The sequence below is a fragment of the Pavona decussata genome, unplaced genomic scaffold, assembly GCF_977016875.1.
Source record: "Pavona decussata unplaced genomic scaffold, jaPavDecu1.1 SCAFFOLD_27, whole genome shotgun sequence".
NCBI lineage: Eukaryota > Metazoa > Cnidaria > Anthozoa > Scleractinia > Agariciidae > Pavona > Pavona decussata.
This window is the reverse complement of record NW_028145450.1, coordinates 516,152-530,947: the sequence shown is the minus strand read 5'-3', so window position 1 is coordinate 530,947 and position 14,796 is coordinate 516,152. Positions and strand designations below refer to the sequence as shown.

At 38.9% G+C, this 14,796-nt stretch overlaps 1 protein-coding gene across 1 annotated transcript; it reads right to left on the bottom strand.

Annotated features, from left to right (window-relative positions):
* Nucleotides 1-215: 215 nt before the first annotated feature.
* On the bottom strand, nt 216-14,781 carry LOC146485187 (uncharacterized). The gene is made up of 9 exons (XM_085103617.1): nt 13,845-14,781; nt 12,708-12,801; nt 11,005-11,098; nt 10,663-10,745; nt 8,770-8,930; nt 7,726-7,777; nt 6,379-6,440; nt 4,816-4,898; nt 216-3,908 (listed from the first exon to the last, which is right to left on the bottom strand). The coding sequence occupies exons 5-9, from the start codon at nt 8,808-8,810 to the stop codon at nt 3,367-3,369; spliced, it is 780 nt and encodes a 259-aa protein (XP_084959743.1). The 5' UTR covers nt 8,811-8,930; nt 10,663-10,745; nt 11,005-11,098; nt 12,708-12,801; nt 13,845-14,781; the 3' UTR covers nt 216-3,366.
* Between the last annotated feature and the right edge of the window lie 15 nt (nt 14,782-14,796).

Below are 14,796 nucleotides of genomic sequence, written 5' to 3'. Positions count from 1 at the left end.
TGAAACGTTTTGGAGCGGCGTCATAAACTCCAAAGAATGTCCAAACTTTACCATTCACCTGATGATTTTTCTGTTCCAGACATTACACTTGGGATAACATCCATTGGTGCCATGTGACATGGCGTTTATTGGGAAGGTTTCCTGTGCAGTTACAGTTGCATTGCTCTGGGAATTATTTTACTCTCGAATTTATGTCTTTCCCTTGGAGAACAAAATTAAATAAATAGTTTTTATTTCAATCGTTTCTGTGTATAATTTATGTAGATAACAGGCTGCCACGTTGTGATTAATTACTATGAAATGATATTATTTTCAATATCTTGTCCAACTCACAGCCTGGAAAGTATTAAAACAGGGATACCAGGGTCTAGAGAGAAAATGAGAGTGACGAGCACCCTATAATTTGACACAAATTTAAATGCATGTATGTGCAATTACCATAAATATTATGAGTTATGTTTTTGGCCTACAGTGGTCTACAAAATAAGACTGAAGTTACCATTTATAACAAATTTCCTTTGCTGTATGTTGCAACTTGAGTCGAGTTCAAAGTGACTTGATGAACAAGCCCCTCAGTGTCACACTGCTGACTAACAATATTGGCAACTGAAGTGGAGGTGACTGGACTCTCATCATGCAATAGCGACTTTGCTGACCACATGATGAGTTGAAAGATGGAACTTCATCTCGTAGAAGATCCATTTAAAAACGTTCCATTTCATATGCCGACGTTTTCCCTGCACAAAGACCTTAGGGAGTTACAGTTATGCTGTCTAAAAAAAAAACCGGACATGAAGGCGATTTCATTGCTAAAAGATGGAAGAACTACAAAATGGTTATCATGATGAAAGTTCAAATTTCAAATGTTTGGCTATTTTACCAAGTTTAGTGATGTGGCTGTATCTGATTTTCATCTTGCCTGCTAGCAGAGGCCTCTTTTCCATTGTTTTCGCTGAACTGACGGGCACGAGGAAAAGAGGTCTACCTCTGCCCTGGGTTGAAACAGACCTTGGTTCAACCGCCGTCTGTAGTCATGGACGACGCTTACAGAATGCATGCTCCCATATTGTTTGCTGAGCACTGTCTGCCACTGTGAGCCCATTGTCTCTCGTGCATTTGTTTACAGTTACTCTGCTGTCATTTTAGTGAGCCCGCATAGTAACATGGCACCACGTGACGGTTCGGTTGCTCGGTGTGGCACATGCTCAACACAATCTGTTTCGACCAAGGGCAGAGGTCTCCTTTCCTTGCACCCGTCAGTTCCTCTGCTGGTAGGGAAATTTTCATCATACCGTAAAATTAATGTCCAGGTAATGTATAAACAGCCCTGTGAAAATATGTTTGAACGTAGAAGAAAGAAGAAGCAAGTGGGCATCACTCAATATAATTGGAAGAAGGGTCCTGTTTCCTGCAAGGGACATCGTGGTGTAAATATTCAAAGGGAGAAGCACACAAGTATAATTGACTTCATCATACGATGGTGTGGCCCTACTGGTGCAATTCTGTTAAAAAGTTATTTAGAGTTGAAGTGTTTGGCACAATGGATGCGTGGCCAATGGTTGTGCAAAATTTTGGTCAAATTTCATGGGTTTCTCAGACTTGACATTCTTGCAAAGAGCTTGCAGAAAAATTATTGATAGTCTTAGCATCTCACAGTCTCAAATTTACCCTTCATGAACTCTAAATGAGTTGGTGCTACCTGCACTAGAAAACAACGTTATCCAGCCTAGCACATGCCACCTTCATTACTAGTAATAAAGCACACAAGCTATCCAACATTAATCAAACATACTATTTATTAAACAAACAGCTATAATCTTTGCCCCTTTCCATTTTCCCTGGAAATCCAAATTCAAACTGACTTTTAATACGCCACCCTTCAGAATGTCAAATGACTTTCCTTAGGTAGGTGGTGAGGGTATCTCCTTGCAACACAACACTGACAGACTCCCAAGGGGGGGGGGGGGGGGTAATTCCTTATAAGAGGCTAATGGGGATGTGCCGCTGGAAGGGGTCGTATTTTTACGACTGGATTGACTAGAATGGGGTTGCATTTTCAATAGAGTTACTAGAATGGGGTCGCACATTTTCGGATTTTTGGGGTAAGAAAATTCTGTTAAGTAGGGATTCAAAATGGTCTCGGTTAAAAAGTTCAGAAAGTTGTTGTTTATTAAATGTAACAATCACCTCGCATTACTTTCCGTTCTTGAAAGTAGATGCATAAATAGAAAGTGACTTAGCTGGGATCGCGAAAATTACATTTTCCCAAAAAGCGACGAAGATGGGGTCTATAACTGGCCACAAAAGACTATAATGGGGTAGGGGCTCTGAAAGGCCAGCGGCACATACCCAGCAAAACTGAACCCAAGTACCCCCCGGGACAGACTGAGTAAGGTCAGACTGCCATGATCTTGAGGCAAGCATTTTCCCATCTGGCTCACCATATTTACAGATTATGGGGTGAACGCTTACTGCTAGTACAATGGCTAAGTTTTATGAACAAGAAGGAAAGATGGGTAAAGTCCACTGACAACCTGCCATGTTGCCTTGACCCTTTCACTCCCAGAAGTGATTGATATGTAATTTCTCCTTACATTATCAATACATTGTCAACCAGACAGGTGATGAGAATAATAATTATTAAAAGAAAATCATCATCGACAAATAGGTGATGTTGTTTGATGAAACACTAAATATGTCAGTCAGCAGTTGGTCAGGAGAATTAGCATTCAGATCATGGGAATGAAAAGGTTATTAACTGTTGCAGCTAGTTCATTAATCCATGGTTCAATTTGTTTCTGTGCATAGTTATGTCAAGCCTGCGAACGCAGACATATTTCCGGCTGTCGCTTCTCTCTGCCGAAAAATAACGGCAGAGAGAAGAGGAGAAGAGAGAAGAAACAGCCGGAAATACGTCTACGTTCGCAGGCTAAGTTATGTCTGACAATGAGTATAAAAATAAATTCCTACCAAGGATAACATTGAACCACAAAAATGATATACCGGTATATCTGGGCCGGGTCGTTTGAAAGCCAATAATTATTAATGCTAATCCCGGCTTAAAAATTAACCAAGGTTTTCATCTTGCTCATTAAAAAGGTTTTTAATTAGCTTTTCTTTAAGTTAGTGGTAAAGAAAAGTGTGAGTCAAAACTGAGGAACAAAAATCTTTTTGAACAATCTTGGGAGTACGTTTATTACTACCGGCAATATAATTAAAGTTGAATAAAAGTTGACATTAACCCAGGATTAGCTAATCAGGCTTTGAACGACTAGGCCCTGAACACTGCATCATTGACAACATACAAAAAAAAAACATGAATGAATTTTGCAGTTCTTGCTAAGATTTAAGGCAAAAAAATTAAGTTCAAAGATTAGGTGGAGGGGGTGGTGGTGGAGGCATCCCCATGAAACTTTGTCCTTGAAAGCGAGGATCATGAAAACCTGGTGGTATGGGGTGCCTTGGAGGAAACCCAGAGGGTGGGCCTACTGTCCAGGGTCCCTGGAAACCTGGTCCTTGAGATAAGGGCCTGGGGGGCTCATATGGAATCCTGGGTGCATGTGCCGTTGGGACTGGATGAGTCACTGGAAACTGTCTCTCAGGACCAGGCACCATACCCAAAGGGCCTCTGTGAGGAGGTCCACTGAGAGGTAGTCTGCTGGGGGGCACCCTTCTTGGTGGCACCATAGGTCTCATCCCAAAGTTCAGTCCTTCTGGAGTGGGATGATCCAAAAAGGGTCTCCCTGGTGCTTGTGGAGAAAACGTGCTGCCCTGCCAGGGCACCGGACCTCTGTATGCTGGGTGAGGTGGTGGTGCTGGGTTGGTGTGAGGTATTCCTTGATTCTTATTTTGCGTTTGGTTGGCAGGTTGTCCTTTTCCACGATTTCGCCAAGTTCTTTTTCTGCTACCTGAATTATCAAAACATAAAGTATTAAAAATTATTTTTAATACTCATATCAGGCGATTCATAGTATTAAAGATTTAGGGGTCTCCATGCTGACTCTTCTCTTATAAAAGTTCACTTGTACATTGTAGCATTCATGAGTGAAGTAAATGAGACTGACTAAAGTTTTAATCAAGCTCAGATGATTATATTTTTGCCTAATTTTCTCAGTTTTGCCAGTGTTGAAATATAACACTTGGCAGTTCTATTCGACTTTGAGCCCATAATAATTTATAATATAATATGTTTGGTGATCTTTGTTGCAACTTGTCGTCACAAACTTATGAAATTTCTGAACAACAGTCAGCGAACCCTCAATGGCAGCATCCAGATACAGACAGTTCATAGGCTACTCCTCCCTCTAGTAAATTTACTACGGCATAAGACGCTAAACCTCCCACGTAGGGGTTTTTAGGGGAGTCATGATACCTTCAGGGTGCAAAGAAAGTCAGTTTTACAGCTTGCACCCTATAGCTAGCATGTAGAAGCCCAAAGGTCATTTCAACCAGCCCCAAAAACGTTTTGATGCACAGGATTGATTACACAGTTCTTCTGTCATTTGAATTTCTCAAAAACTTCACTTGACCGTCAGCCGAGTTAAGAACAAAATTCACTAGCCTGATAGCAAAATCCACTAGCCATTGGCTATTGGACACTACTTTCTTTGCATGCTGTACCTTCCTCCTGTCCCCAAATAAGAGCACCCCTTAAAATGACTGGATGAGAGCTAGGCTAGTATAAAAACTGCCTTTGTGATGAAGTCATTTTGCAATGCTCAAGTGCCATCTGATTATAGTCAAAGGGTTACCAACATAGTTGGAACGATGTTGTACCGAACACAATAATAAATCTCAGTCAACGAATGTACGAACCTTTGTTAGTCCCCTGGTGAAGGGTTTCCCCAGTTTCTTCCATTTTCCGAGTATTATTATCTGCAGAGCCACTTTTAGCCATCCTGCAAGTAAATTCACTTGTAAGTGTTATCAAAACATGCTGGAGGAACTAGGCAGACTAAAAAGGAGCTGTCAAGAGTGTTAGTGTGGATGTGGAAAAACGGATAAAAGAAAAATGTGTTTACAATTATGAAAACAAATCAAAGGCTCCTGTGAGCCAACTCGTGAATCCAGATGACACATAGTAATTGAAATTTAGACGGCTACTGAAACTTCCTCGAAAGCTAAAAGAAATTATAGCTTTGCCCGATTATGTAACGAAAAATGACCATTCTTGTACTATAAAAATGATTGTCAAATTATTCTGTACAGATTGAATAAGCCGATTATTCTGATGCGCCGATTAAAAAAAAATCACGTGTCTTTTTATTCAAAGTTCATAGAAACACATCATGTGCAGCTACGTCATGCTATTTCGTGTCCCCGATAGTCCGGGGCGACTGGATTTCGCGATCGGGCTAGTGGATTCTAACCATCACTTGCCCGATGGGCAAGTGAAGTTTTTTCGGGAATTAAAATTACAAAATTACTGTAGGGCAAGCTGATCTCACAAAGGGAAATCTGCTCAACAAAGTATTGCATTACATTTCATGCCCGACATAAATCCGTGATATTTTTCCTTTGGAGTTCAGTCCACGCAATCCTCAAGTAAAAATAATGAACTATGACAAGCTCTTGCTAAATAAGAATTATTTATCGACCGCGTCCTTTTGCTTTCCCATAAATTACCAGTTGTAAATTTCGAAAATGAAACATTTTTCCCTTTGAAACCTCTGTGAAAGCTGACAAGATCTTAAAGTGTTCATTTCACCAGAAATTTGCATAATTTTGTTTACGACGTCAATGATGCGTGACATGACACGTTCCGCTTTCGCGTGAAAACTGACAAATTAAATTATTTTTAATTCTTAAAAGAAACCGCACTTTGTAGAAAAAAACGAAAAAATCCTATAACTTTGCTCAGATTCAACGAAAAATCTCCATTCTTACACTAAAATGATTGTCAAATTATTATCTACAGAATGAATGAGAGAATTCTGACGCGTCGTGAAAAAAATTTTCCCCTTTTTTTTTTTTCACTTATTGAGTTTACGACCCCGGACTTCCTGGAAAACTGAAAAAACTTGTAACTTTGCTCAGATTGAACGAAAAATCTCCATTCTTGCACTAAATGATCGTCAAATTATTCTCTACATATTGAATAAGAATTTCCTGATGCGCCGTGAACAATAAATGTTCGCGTGTTTTTTCCACTAATTGAATTTAAAACTCATTCACTGCGCACGCCCGAAAGTTAACGACAAAACCGACCGACCAACCAACCAACCAAGTCAACAGTCAGCTATCGCTATGACTCGTTCATTGCGCTACGCGCATTCACGAGTTTAAAAGGAAACAGTGTAAAATATAAATGAGGTCCTAATCATTTCATGCCCCCCCCCCCCACCACCCCACAAAAAAGTTTAATCTTTATACATGTACCTTTCTTTCTTTTTGCTGGCCTTAGCTTTTGCTTCTTCTTCATCATCAGAGTACTCTATTGCCTGCAGATTAAAAAGTGGCATACAGAGTTTAATTATTATCAAGTCCATATACATGTACTACTGTATATACCGGTAATACTAAATTGTACTAGGTATCCGAGACTTTTCTTACTTTTCTCTTATATTGCAGGTATAAAAATTAATTCTGGTAATTATCGTAGAATTTGAACTCTGTATCATGCATGAATGGAAAACCTTGTGTCCCATTTGCACCTACCCTCTTGGGTTTCTAACTTCTTTTTCTTTTTCATTTATAGTGTCAATAAAACAAAATACATGTAATAAAATATAAATAAAATAATGACAAAAATAAAAAAAATTAATAATAAAAAAGATGCCTTTTTGGTAAACAGCTATTACCCTTTTCAGAGAACTTTTACAGGATTTGTGGGAATTCTATACCCACAAATTAAGACATTGAATACACTGAAGGAGCTTTACTGTGAAACTAAGAGAACTGCACATGAAAACTAAAAATATTTCTGGAATGTTAATTGTGAACTGCAAGTCAGATCAAACCAACTGGATACAAGATGAAAAAAAAACACATTTTGTCATCGGCATCCATAAATCTCGGGAGATTATGGATATATGTGCCTGGGAAGTTTGAGAGTTTTGTTCAGCTGATCGGGAACATGGCTTTTTAATTTATTGCTGTGACTGTTCAGGCCAATACAGGAGTGGAAGTCTCTTCTGTGCACACAGGTTGCACCTAAAAGGACTGTCCTGATATCATAGCCTTCTGCTCATACGAAACACTAGTGCAAGGTGCAAACGCAGTAAGAGATACTTTAGGGTTAAGTTCTGCCTTTCAAGACAAACAGACACAAGAATACCTTCATCATAAATGAGAGCACTAATTATAATTTGTTTCTTACATAATTTTTAGCCTCTTTAGATGTATAATTTCAAAATTTTCCATTAGCTCTTACTAGATTTTAGTATTTTGTAGTATAAATCATAATTCAGCCAGCCCGGGGACTGCAATGATTTATCTTAGTTAATAAAACTAGTTATCTATCTATGTATCAATCTCTGAAGCGCGGTAATCTTGCTGTTCTTTTGCTGCATTTTCCTCAGCAGCCTGCCTTTGCCTAGCCTCCTGTCTGTTGAGACCCCAGCGTAAATTATTATTAAACAATATTTTTAATACTATTATGGGGCTTGTGGTTTTTCCAAGGTTGTGGTTTGATTTCACCTCTGACTGGTCACAGAATGATAAACATTCCAGATTGAAATAATTCCTAGTCAGAGTGGTCACAATTTTGATTTCAACGATATTCACCTCATCTGGAGGTTCTTCGTCATGTTCCCATGAGGCATCAGATCCTTTTAACCTGCGAGGAAGAAAATGCCAGTACTTAATAAGGATGTGTGAAATGTTCAAAGCTAAATAAACCATTTTCACAATTATAGAAACATTATTCATACAACTTTACGACAATTAGAATGCTTCAGTTTTTTCTTTTGAAACCTCAGGGATTACAAAATTTAAATAAGAAGGGAAAAACTACTGCAAATGAATAATATATGTATCATTTGTAGTAAAGTGACACCATCATGAAAATGGCCTATTAAATTCAATCAATGAACAGCAACAACTTTGAGTTTAGTAAAATAATATCTTATTCTGCAGTTCCAGAAAACATCCATACCCACCCCATGAAAGGTCATCAGAAATTTGTAGGGGGAAGGGGGTCTTAAAAGCCAAAATTTTAGAACCAAAGTATGAAGCTAAGGTTGAACTTCCTGGGGGGGGGGGGGGGGGGGAGTATGGATATTTTCTGGAACTGCACATTGGGACTTGCAAGTATTTTTGGACCAAGAATTTCACACTGAAATTTTTGTTGGCACTGTCTAGAATACCTTTATATAAGAGATGCAAAACCCACAGGCACTGAAGTTTGCATAACGGGATTCAAACTTGAAATGGTTAGTGACAGAACATGTCACGCTAACTGAGACCAAATTTAGTGACGTTAAGCTTTTCAGTGACAGTGCTGAATTAGTCAATTAGATCAACTTAAGCCTGGTTTAAATGCTACAATTTGTTGGCCCAAGTGGTTAGCCTGACAGCATTGAAGCACAAATCGTATGATTGTGTACCTTGACACCAGATTTATGACCGATTCTTTTGATGTTGCGCCAACAAACTCAAAGAAACTTCCAAGTCAATGAAAATACAAAATAATACGATTTATGCTTCAGTACTGTAGTATGAACAAATAGGGCCGACATAGCATGTAAACTGGCTTGTAAATCTTATGTTTGATACAACTGATCGAAAAAAGGTACAAAGACACATGTCAATATACTGTAAATGCTTTACTTTTTCAGCTGAGCCACAAACACATAGTGGGAATACTCCATAATGTTTGGAGCATAGAACACTTTATCGCCCACTTGAACATTTTTATCGCAGATGTCCGTCTCCTTGTTAAATCTAACAGAATAAAATGGTGTCTGCACCGGTCCAAATGTCTCAAACACCTGTTAGGAGACAATCAATGATTACGTAATGTTTAAAACACGAGCAGCAGCGTTTTATCGGGATTTAAAATCATAAGGCGCAGCCAAGTGGTTTTAGACCCGATAAAACATGTGCTTCGAGTTGTTTGAACAGCTTCAAAAACATTCCTGGCAAAGCGTGTGTCAAGAGGGTTCATAATTATGATGCTTTTATGAACGTTGGAATTAGCATACGAGAAAAACATTAAACACCACACACTAATAAGGAAGAGGTTTTATCGGATATAAAACCACTGCATGTGTTGATTTATCGACCATTTGATAGGTCAATGGGCTTATGAATTATTAATGCATTTTTGAAATTGTACAGGAAAAAGGTGGCGGGGGGGGGGGGGGAACAGTTCTCCAAATCCTGACCCTATTTCAGACCAAAAAAAGCAGTTTTCTAACGCCCATTTTCAGACCTGGTTGTTAAAATCCATACCCATTTATAATGTAAAATCCTTACCAGTTTTGAGACTTTCAGACCAAAATGGTCAACATCCCATTACCCTATTTTAGACCAAAACAGCTTAAAAGCCATCCTCTTTGGTGAAGCATATTACCATGATTATAGCCTGATATAACAAATTATCATCCTCACGCAGCACATCAACCATTGCATCACTTGAATGTATAATTGCTTAAAGTTTTCAACTTTGTCTAAAAGTGCTTTTGATCATTTATAACAGCAGGGTCCGAAATTAACTTTTTTAGGCAGGCGCCAAGTGGCGACTGAAATTTTTTTTTCAGTCGCCATATGGAAAATGTGATTGCCAAAAAGCAGAAAAAAAAGTGTCAATAAAATTTTTCATTCGCAGCGAAACACAAACCAAAAGTTTTGGTTGCCAGATGGAAAATTCTGGTCGCCAATTTTTCTTTTAAGAATCAGAACGAAGAGAACGCGTTTGGGGCCGCAATTGCGATTTACACACCTACCACTGAAAAACTACGACAAACGAATCGAATGCCGGCTATATACTACCTTTTGGAGAAGAAATATACCCGATTTAAAAAAAACTGCCGGTTGGTTCTTTGCTCTATGTTGAAAACCATAAACGATCTTTCCTTTCGCGTTCTGTCAAGACGATCGACGGATCGCCATGTTGTTCGCACCAGGCCACAACCGTGCAGCATTTCTCTTTCAAAAAACATGGCGGCGAAGCTTCGCAATACTCGAGCTGTGAAGCGTTGTGATAGATTTATAATAACAGGAAAATCGGTTTTATACTTCAAAAGCAGTGAAAAGGTAAAAAGTAAGTGACCAATTGACGGGCGGCTTTGAATTTTATTTTTATCGATTTGGCTGAAAATCAAAGTTATTGTTTGTATAATGATCGTGGCATGAAATAGTTAATCGCCCGCTGGCGACTAGTTGTGAAATTCTGGTCGCCAGTGCAAAATTTCAAGTCGCATTGGCGACCAGGAAAGCGGAATTTCGGACCCTGAACAGCCAGCCCTGAGTGCATCATCTCCTACATTTAAAAAAATGGCGGAACTACTAAGGGTGATAGCGTGACTTTTCAGGTCAGTCAAATACTGACACTGCATCACGTATCAGGTAAACTCAGTCCACAGTCTTCATTTTATACTGATCAGAATCTACATACTTGTAATGACTTGATACTTTACTTTTACTATGATTTTAGCCAAACTAAACATGGACAGTAGATCAATGAATATTTTAAACTTGTAATTTTATTTATTTACTTACCAAGCCTAGACAGGATCTGTTCTCCAAGAAAAGAATACTATCTGTATCCAAAGCCGGCGTCTGAGGTAAAGCTTTCACTACCACTAGAAAAAGACAGGAAAAGAAGAAGCTAAATTTTTTGTTGAAAGGCAGAGTTAGATGGTATAACTTTACTATAATTTATTTGACATGCTGACTACAACTTCTTCATTCAAATTTCATGTGAATCAAACCCACACCTGCAACTTCTTCTGATTGGCTTTGCTGCCCCCCCCCCCCCCCCCCATCCCCTGCTTGCAAAGTTCTGGATGTTTCTTTGCAGTCACGCATCTTTACTACAGTTTTCAATTTGTAGCAGCCTACCTAATGATTCAACAGTACTAAAGACCAGTCCAAGTTCCACAAGTTTAACATTGTCGTCAATGTTAATATCAAGGTCTGGCACTTCAGGAAGATCCTAAAAAGATAAAATATTCATTTATAATAATATTAAATATTATTGTCAAACCAGGGACTGAATATGTGAAAAGCCGTCTTAGGATTTACTTGTAATATCATGTGCCCTAAGTACTGCAGTTTGAATTCAAAAGCCTAATTATTTACGAATACAATTCAATAAGCTTTTTCTAATCTTCGGAGAGCTTCACCAGTAGCTTCATTCTAAAGAAGCTAACAGCCAGCTATTGTGGATGTCAACTACAGAGAAGATAGCCTGCTACAGTGTACAGTGTGCTTAGAGTTTGAAAGTGACTTTTGATTACATGAATGCCCCTGGAGGAGACCTTCTGTAAGGAAATGGAATCATTTGAACTGTGTTGTGTTTACAATGCAAACTCCTAATTGGCTAAATTAATGATAGCTCAATATTTTAAGCGGGGTACATGTACGGTGCAAGTCTCCCATTAGACATGTAAAAGTCTTTTGTTGGACTGATTCTCAAATACACCCTCCCAGTGTGGGCTGGCGCCCCTATTATTTTAATAAAGGATATTGATATGCTACAGAAAATCCAGAGGAGAGCTTCTAAATTTTCCCTTTGCCAGAGAAAAGGAGAGATGTATTCCACTGCTATCCTAGCCTGGTCATCTTTAGTCATATGTAGACTCCACTTTTCCTTGATGGGATGTTACAAATCTGTTTTCACCTTAAACAACCTTGTCTTCAATTAATATTCAAACTTCAACTTGTAACTTTAAACCACACCAGGTTTAACTATTGTAAACTGTAACTTAAGCCTTCAAATTGCAATTTGTTATAAATACTATTTTTTCATTAGAATAAAATTTTTGCAAGTGGAATGGCTTAATACCAGCAAATGTTGTAGAAGCCTACAACCTCAGTCCGTTCAAAAAAGCCATCAAAGTGTTTAAGATTTGTGTATTTAATAAGTTTTCTTATTCCTTGTTGGTACATCATCTTTAAATCCTCCTCAGATTTTAGGTGATACAAAGGTTTTTCTCTGGGTACTCCGGTTTTCCCCTCTCCTCGAAAACCAAACTTTCCAAATTCCAATTCGATCTGGATTAGTGTCAAATACTTTATCATCAGCCTCTGGTTTGGGAGATTGCGCAAGCACTCCCCATGTTATCGACATGAAATAAATTATTTTTAATTACTTTTTACCAGTACGACTAACAAAATTTAAAAACTATTAACTAAAGCCTTTCTGGTTTAAAGCAAATTTCAAGCAAGATTCATCAGCTGAGATTTGCAATTATCATGAATCAGTGGAGAGGGTGGCTTGTGTTGCCACCAGAAAGTAAGGAGAAATAAATAAATTTAGAATATTAAGGCATTTTTTTATTGGTTTTCATTTGATAACAAAATTATCTAGCAATTTCAAATATTAAAAGTTCATTTTGTGTAGCTGGGAGCTGGGCTCGAAACAAACTTAATATTAAAGAAATCAAAAGACCATTTCCTTTTATTGGTTCTTCTTATACCTCTCATACACTGTACTCTCAAAAAGGAAATTCATGGCTCCTGTACAGGAGGCCGGCACTGCTACTGTATAATATATATATATAAAAATGTTTATCACTAATAAAAAATGAGAGGACACATACCTTTACTAAAACTTCACTTTTTGTTCTCGGGGGGCCTGTTTGAACTTTTTCTTCTTCTCTTTCAATTTTGTTTCTGATGTCTTGCAGGTCATCACTTGAAAAGAATAACATAAATGGGATACTGGTTCATGACTAGGAGTATTACTGTTACCCCTGGATGAGATACTAGTCCATAAGAGTAAACCCAGCATGGAGGGACTAGGAGTATTAATACACCCCTGGATGGGATACTAGTCCATAAGAGTAAACCCAGCATGGAGGGACTAGGAGTATTAATACACCCCTGGATGAGATACTAGTCCATAAGAGTAAACCCAGCATGGAGGGACTAGGAGTATTAATACACCCCTGGATGAGATACTAGTCCATAAGAGTAAACCCAGCATGGAGGGACTAGGAGTATTAATACACCCCTGGATGAGATACTAGTCCATAAGAGTAAACCCAGCATGGAGGGACTAGGAGTATTAATACACCCCTGGATGAGATACTAGTCCATAAGAGTAAACCCAGCATGGAGGGACTAGGAGTATTAATACACCCCTGGATGAGATACTAGTCCATAAGAGTAAACCCAGCATGGAGGGACTAGGAGTATTAATACACCCCTGGATGAGATACTAGTCCATAAGAGTAAACCCAGCATGGAGGGACTAGGAGTATTAATACACCCCTGGATGGGATACTAGTCCATCACAGGACGCCCAGCATGAAGAGACTAGGACTGTTGCTACTGGATGGGATGGTAGTCAACAAATGATACCCAATCTGAAGTGACTATGAGTGTTAATATTCCCTCCTGGATGAGATACCAGTTCATCACAGTAAACCCAGCATTACATGTAGGTGACCAGGTACCTGGATGGGATGCTAGTCCAACACAGGACACACAGCATGATGTACACTGTATCTGCTACTCTCCCTGGATACAGCCTAATATGGAGTCTCCTAAAAATGACTGTACGGGAAGCTACTCTGGATGGGATGCTAGTTCAACAGGATGCCCAGCACAGGATCCCCCCCCCCCCCCCCCCCAACGCTTCAGGCCCAAGGCAAACAAGAATTAGCTACTTCAACACTCAGTTGAAACCCCTGATAACAACTAAAACCAAAAGTTATACTCTCATTATTCCTTACTCAGAACTGGAAGAACTTGTAGAACTTTCACTTGATGAGCTCTCGTCATCCGAGTCTGAAGAACTTTCACAAGAAGAAGAGTCATCCTCTTCAGTTCTCCCCCTCTGTGTAGCACCCTATTCCTTACTGATGATCTCAAGTTCGTTGTCAATATTGTTCATGGCATAAACCTGATGAGTGGTGTTGGAGACGGCAGGTATATTCCTAGCATTCAGAGGCTCTGTAACTGAGTGTCCAACATTCACTGGTTCAACAACTGTGTGTCCAACATTTAAATGCTCTGTGGGCATGTGTCCATTTTTCTTCAGAACTATGGAGTCTTCACTTTCATTCTTTAAAATCTGCAATGAGGTATTGTCCTTCTGTTTTTCCAAAGAGGTGTCTTTCTCCGACATTGACATAGAATGTGTTCCCACACTGTCGTTGTTTTCAATTTCTTTACTGCTCTCATCTGCAATCACATACTTTTTTGACTCAAAGGGAACCGCAGAATTTTCAATACAAGTTTCACCATCTGAACCTGAGTAGCTTTCTGCAATTGAGGCAAGACCATTTTGTCTGTTTACATCGGCTGCAGTAATATTTGAAACATCCACTCTCTCTTCCCTTGAAGAAACCTCGCCAATGAATTTACACCTTTCATTGGATTCATTCACACCATCAGTTTCATTTCTTAAGTTGGTTTCGTTTAAAAATGTTGTTCGAGAAAAATTTCCATCAGTATTCGGTTGTTGTACACTCGAAGTTTTCCTGTCGTCCTCCATGACTAGATTGTGCCCTTTCATATATTCACCTCAGAAATAATCTCAAGAGGGTCCGTTAGTTCGGCTTAATCTACGAAACTAGTCTGAAAAATCCGCTATTTTTGCGTAAATAGTAAGAACATGAAGACATTGCGAGGCAAATTTGTCCGCCATGTTTTCTCCCCACGTGTCCCATGTACTTTATGATC

What these genes read in the sequence shown, in the direction of transcription:
- LOC146485187 (XM_085103617.1), bottom strand. Translation starts at nt 8,810, where the DNA reads ATGGAGTATTCCCACTATGTGTTTGTGGCTCAGCTGAAAAA. An exon ending in ACGAAGAACCTCCAGATGAG is followed by an intron (nt 6,441 to 7,725) that starts GTGAATATCGTT and finishes TTTAATCTGCAG; the next exon opens with GCAATAGAGTACTCTGATGA. An exon ending in TCACCAGGGGACTAACAAAG is followed by an intron (nt 3,909 to 4,815) that starts GTTCGTACATTC and finishes TTGATAATTCAG; the next exon opens with GTAGCAGAAAAAGAACTTGG.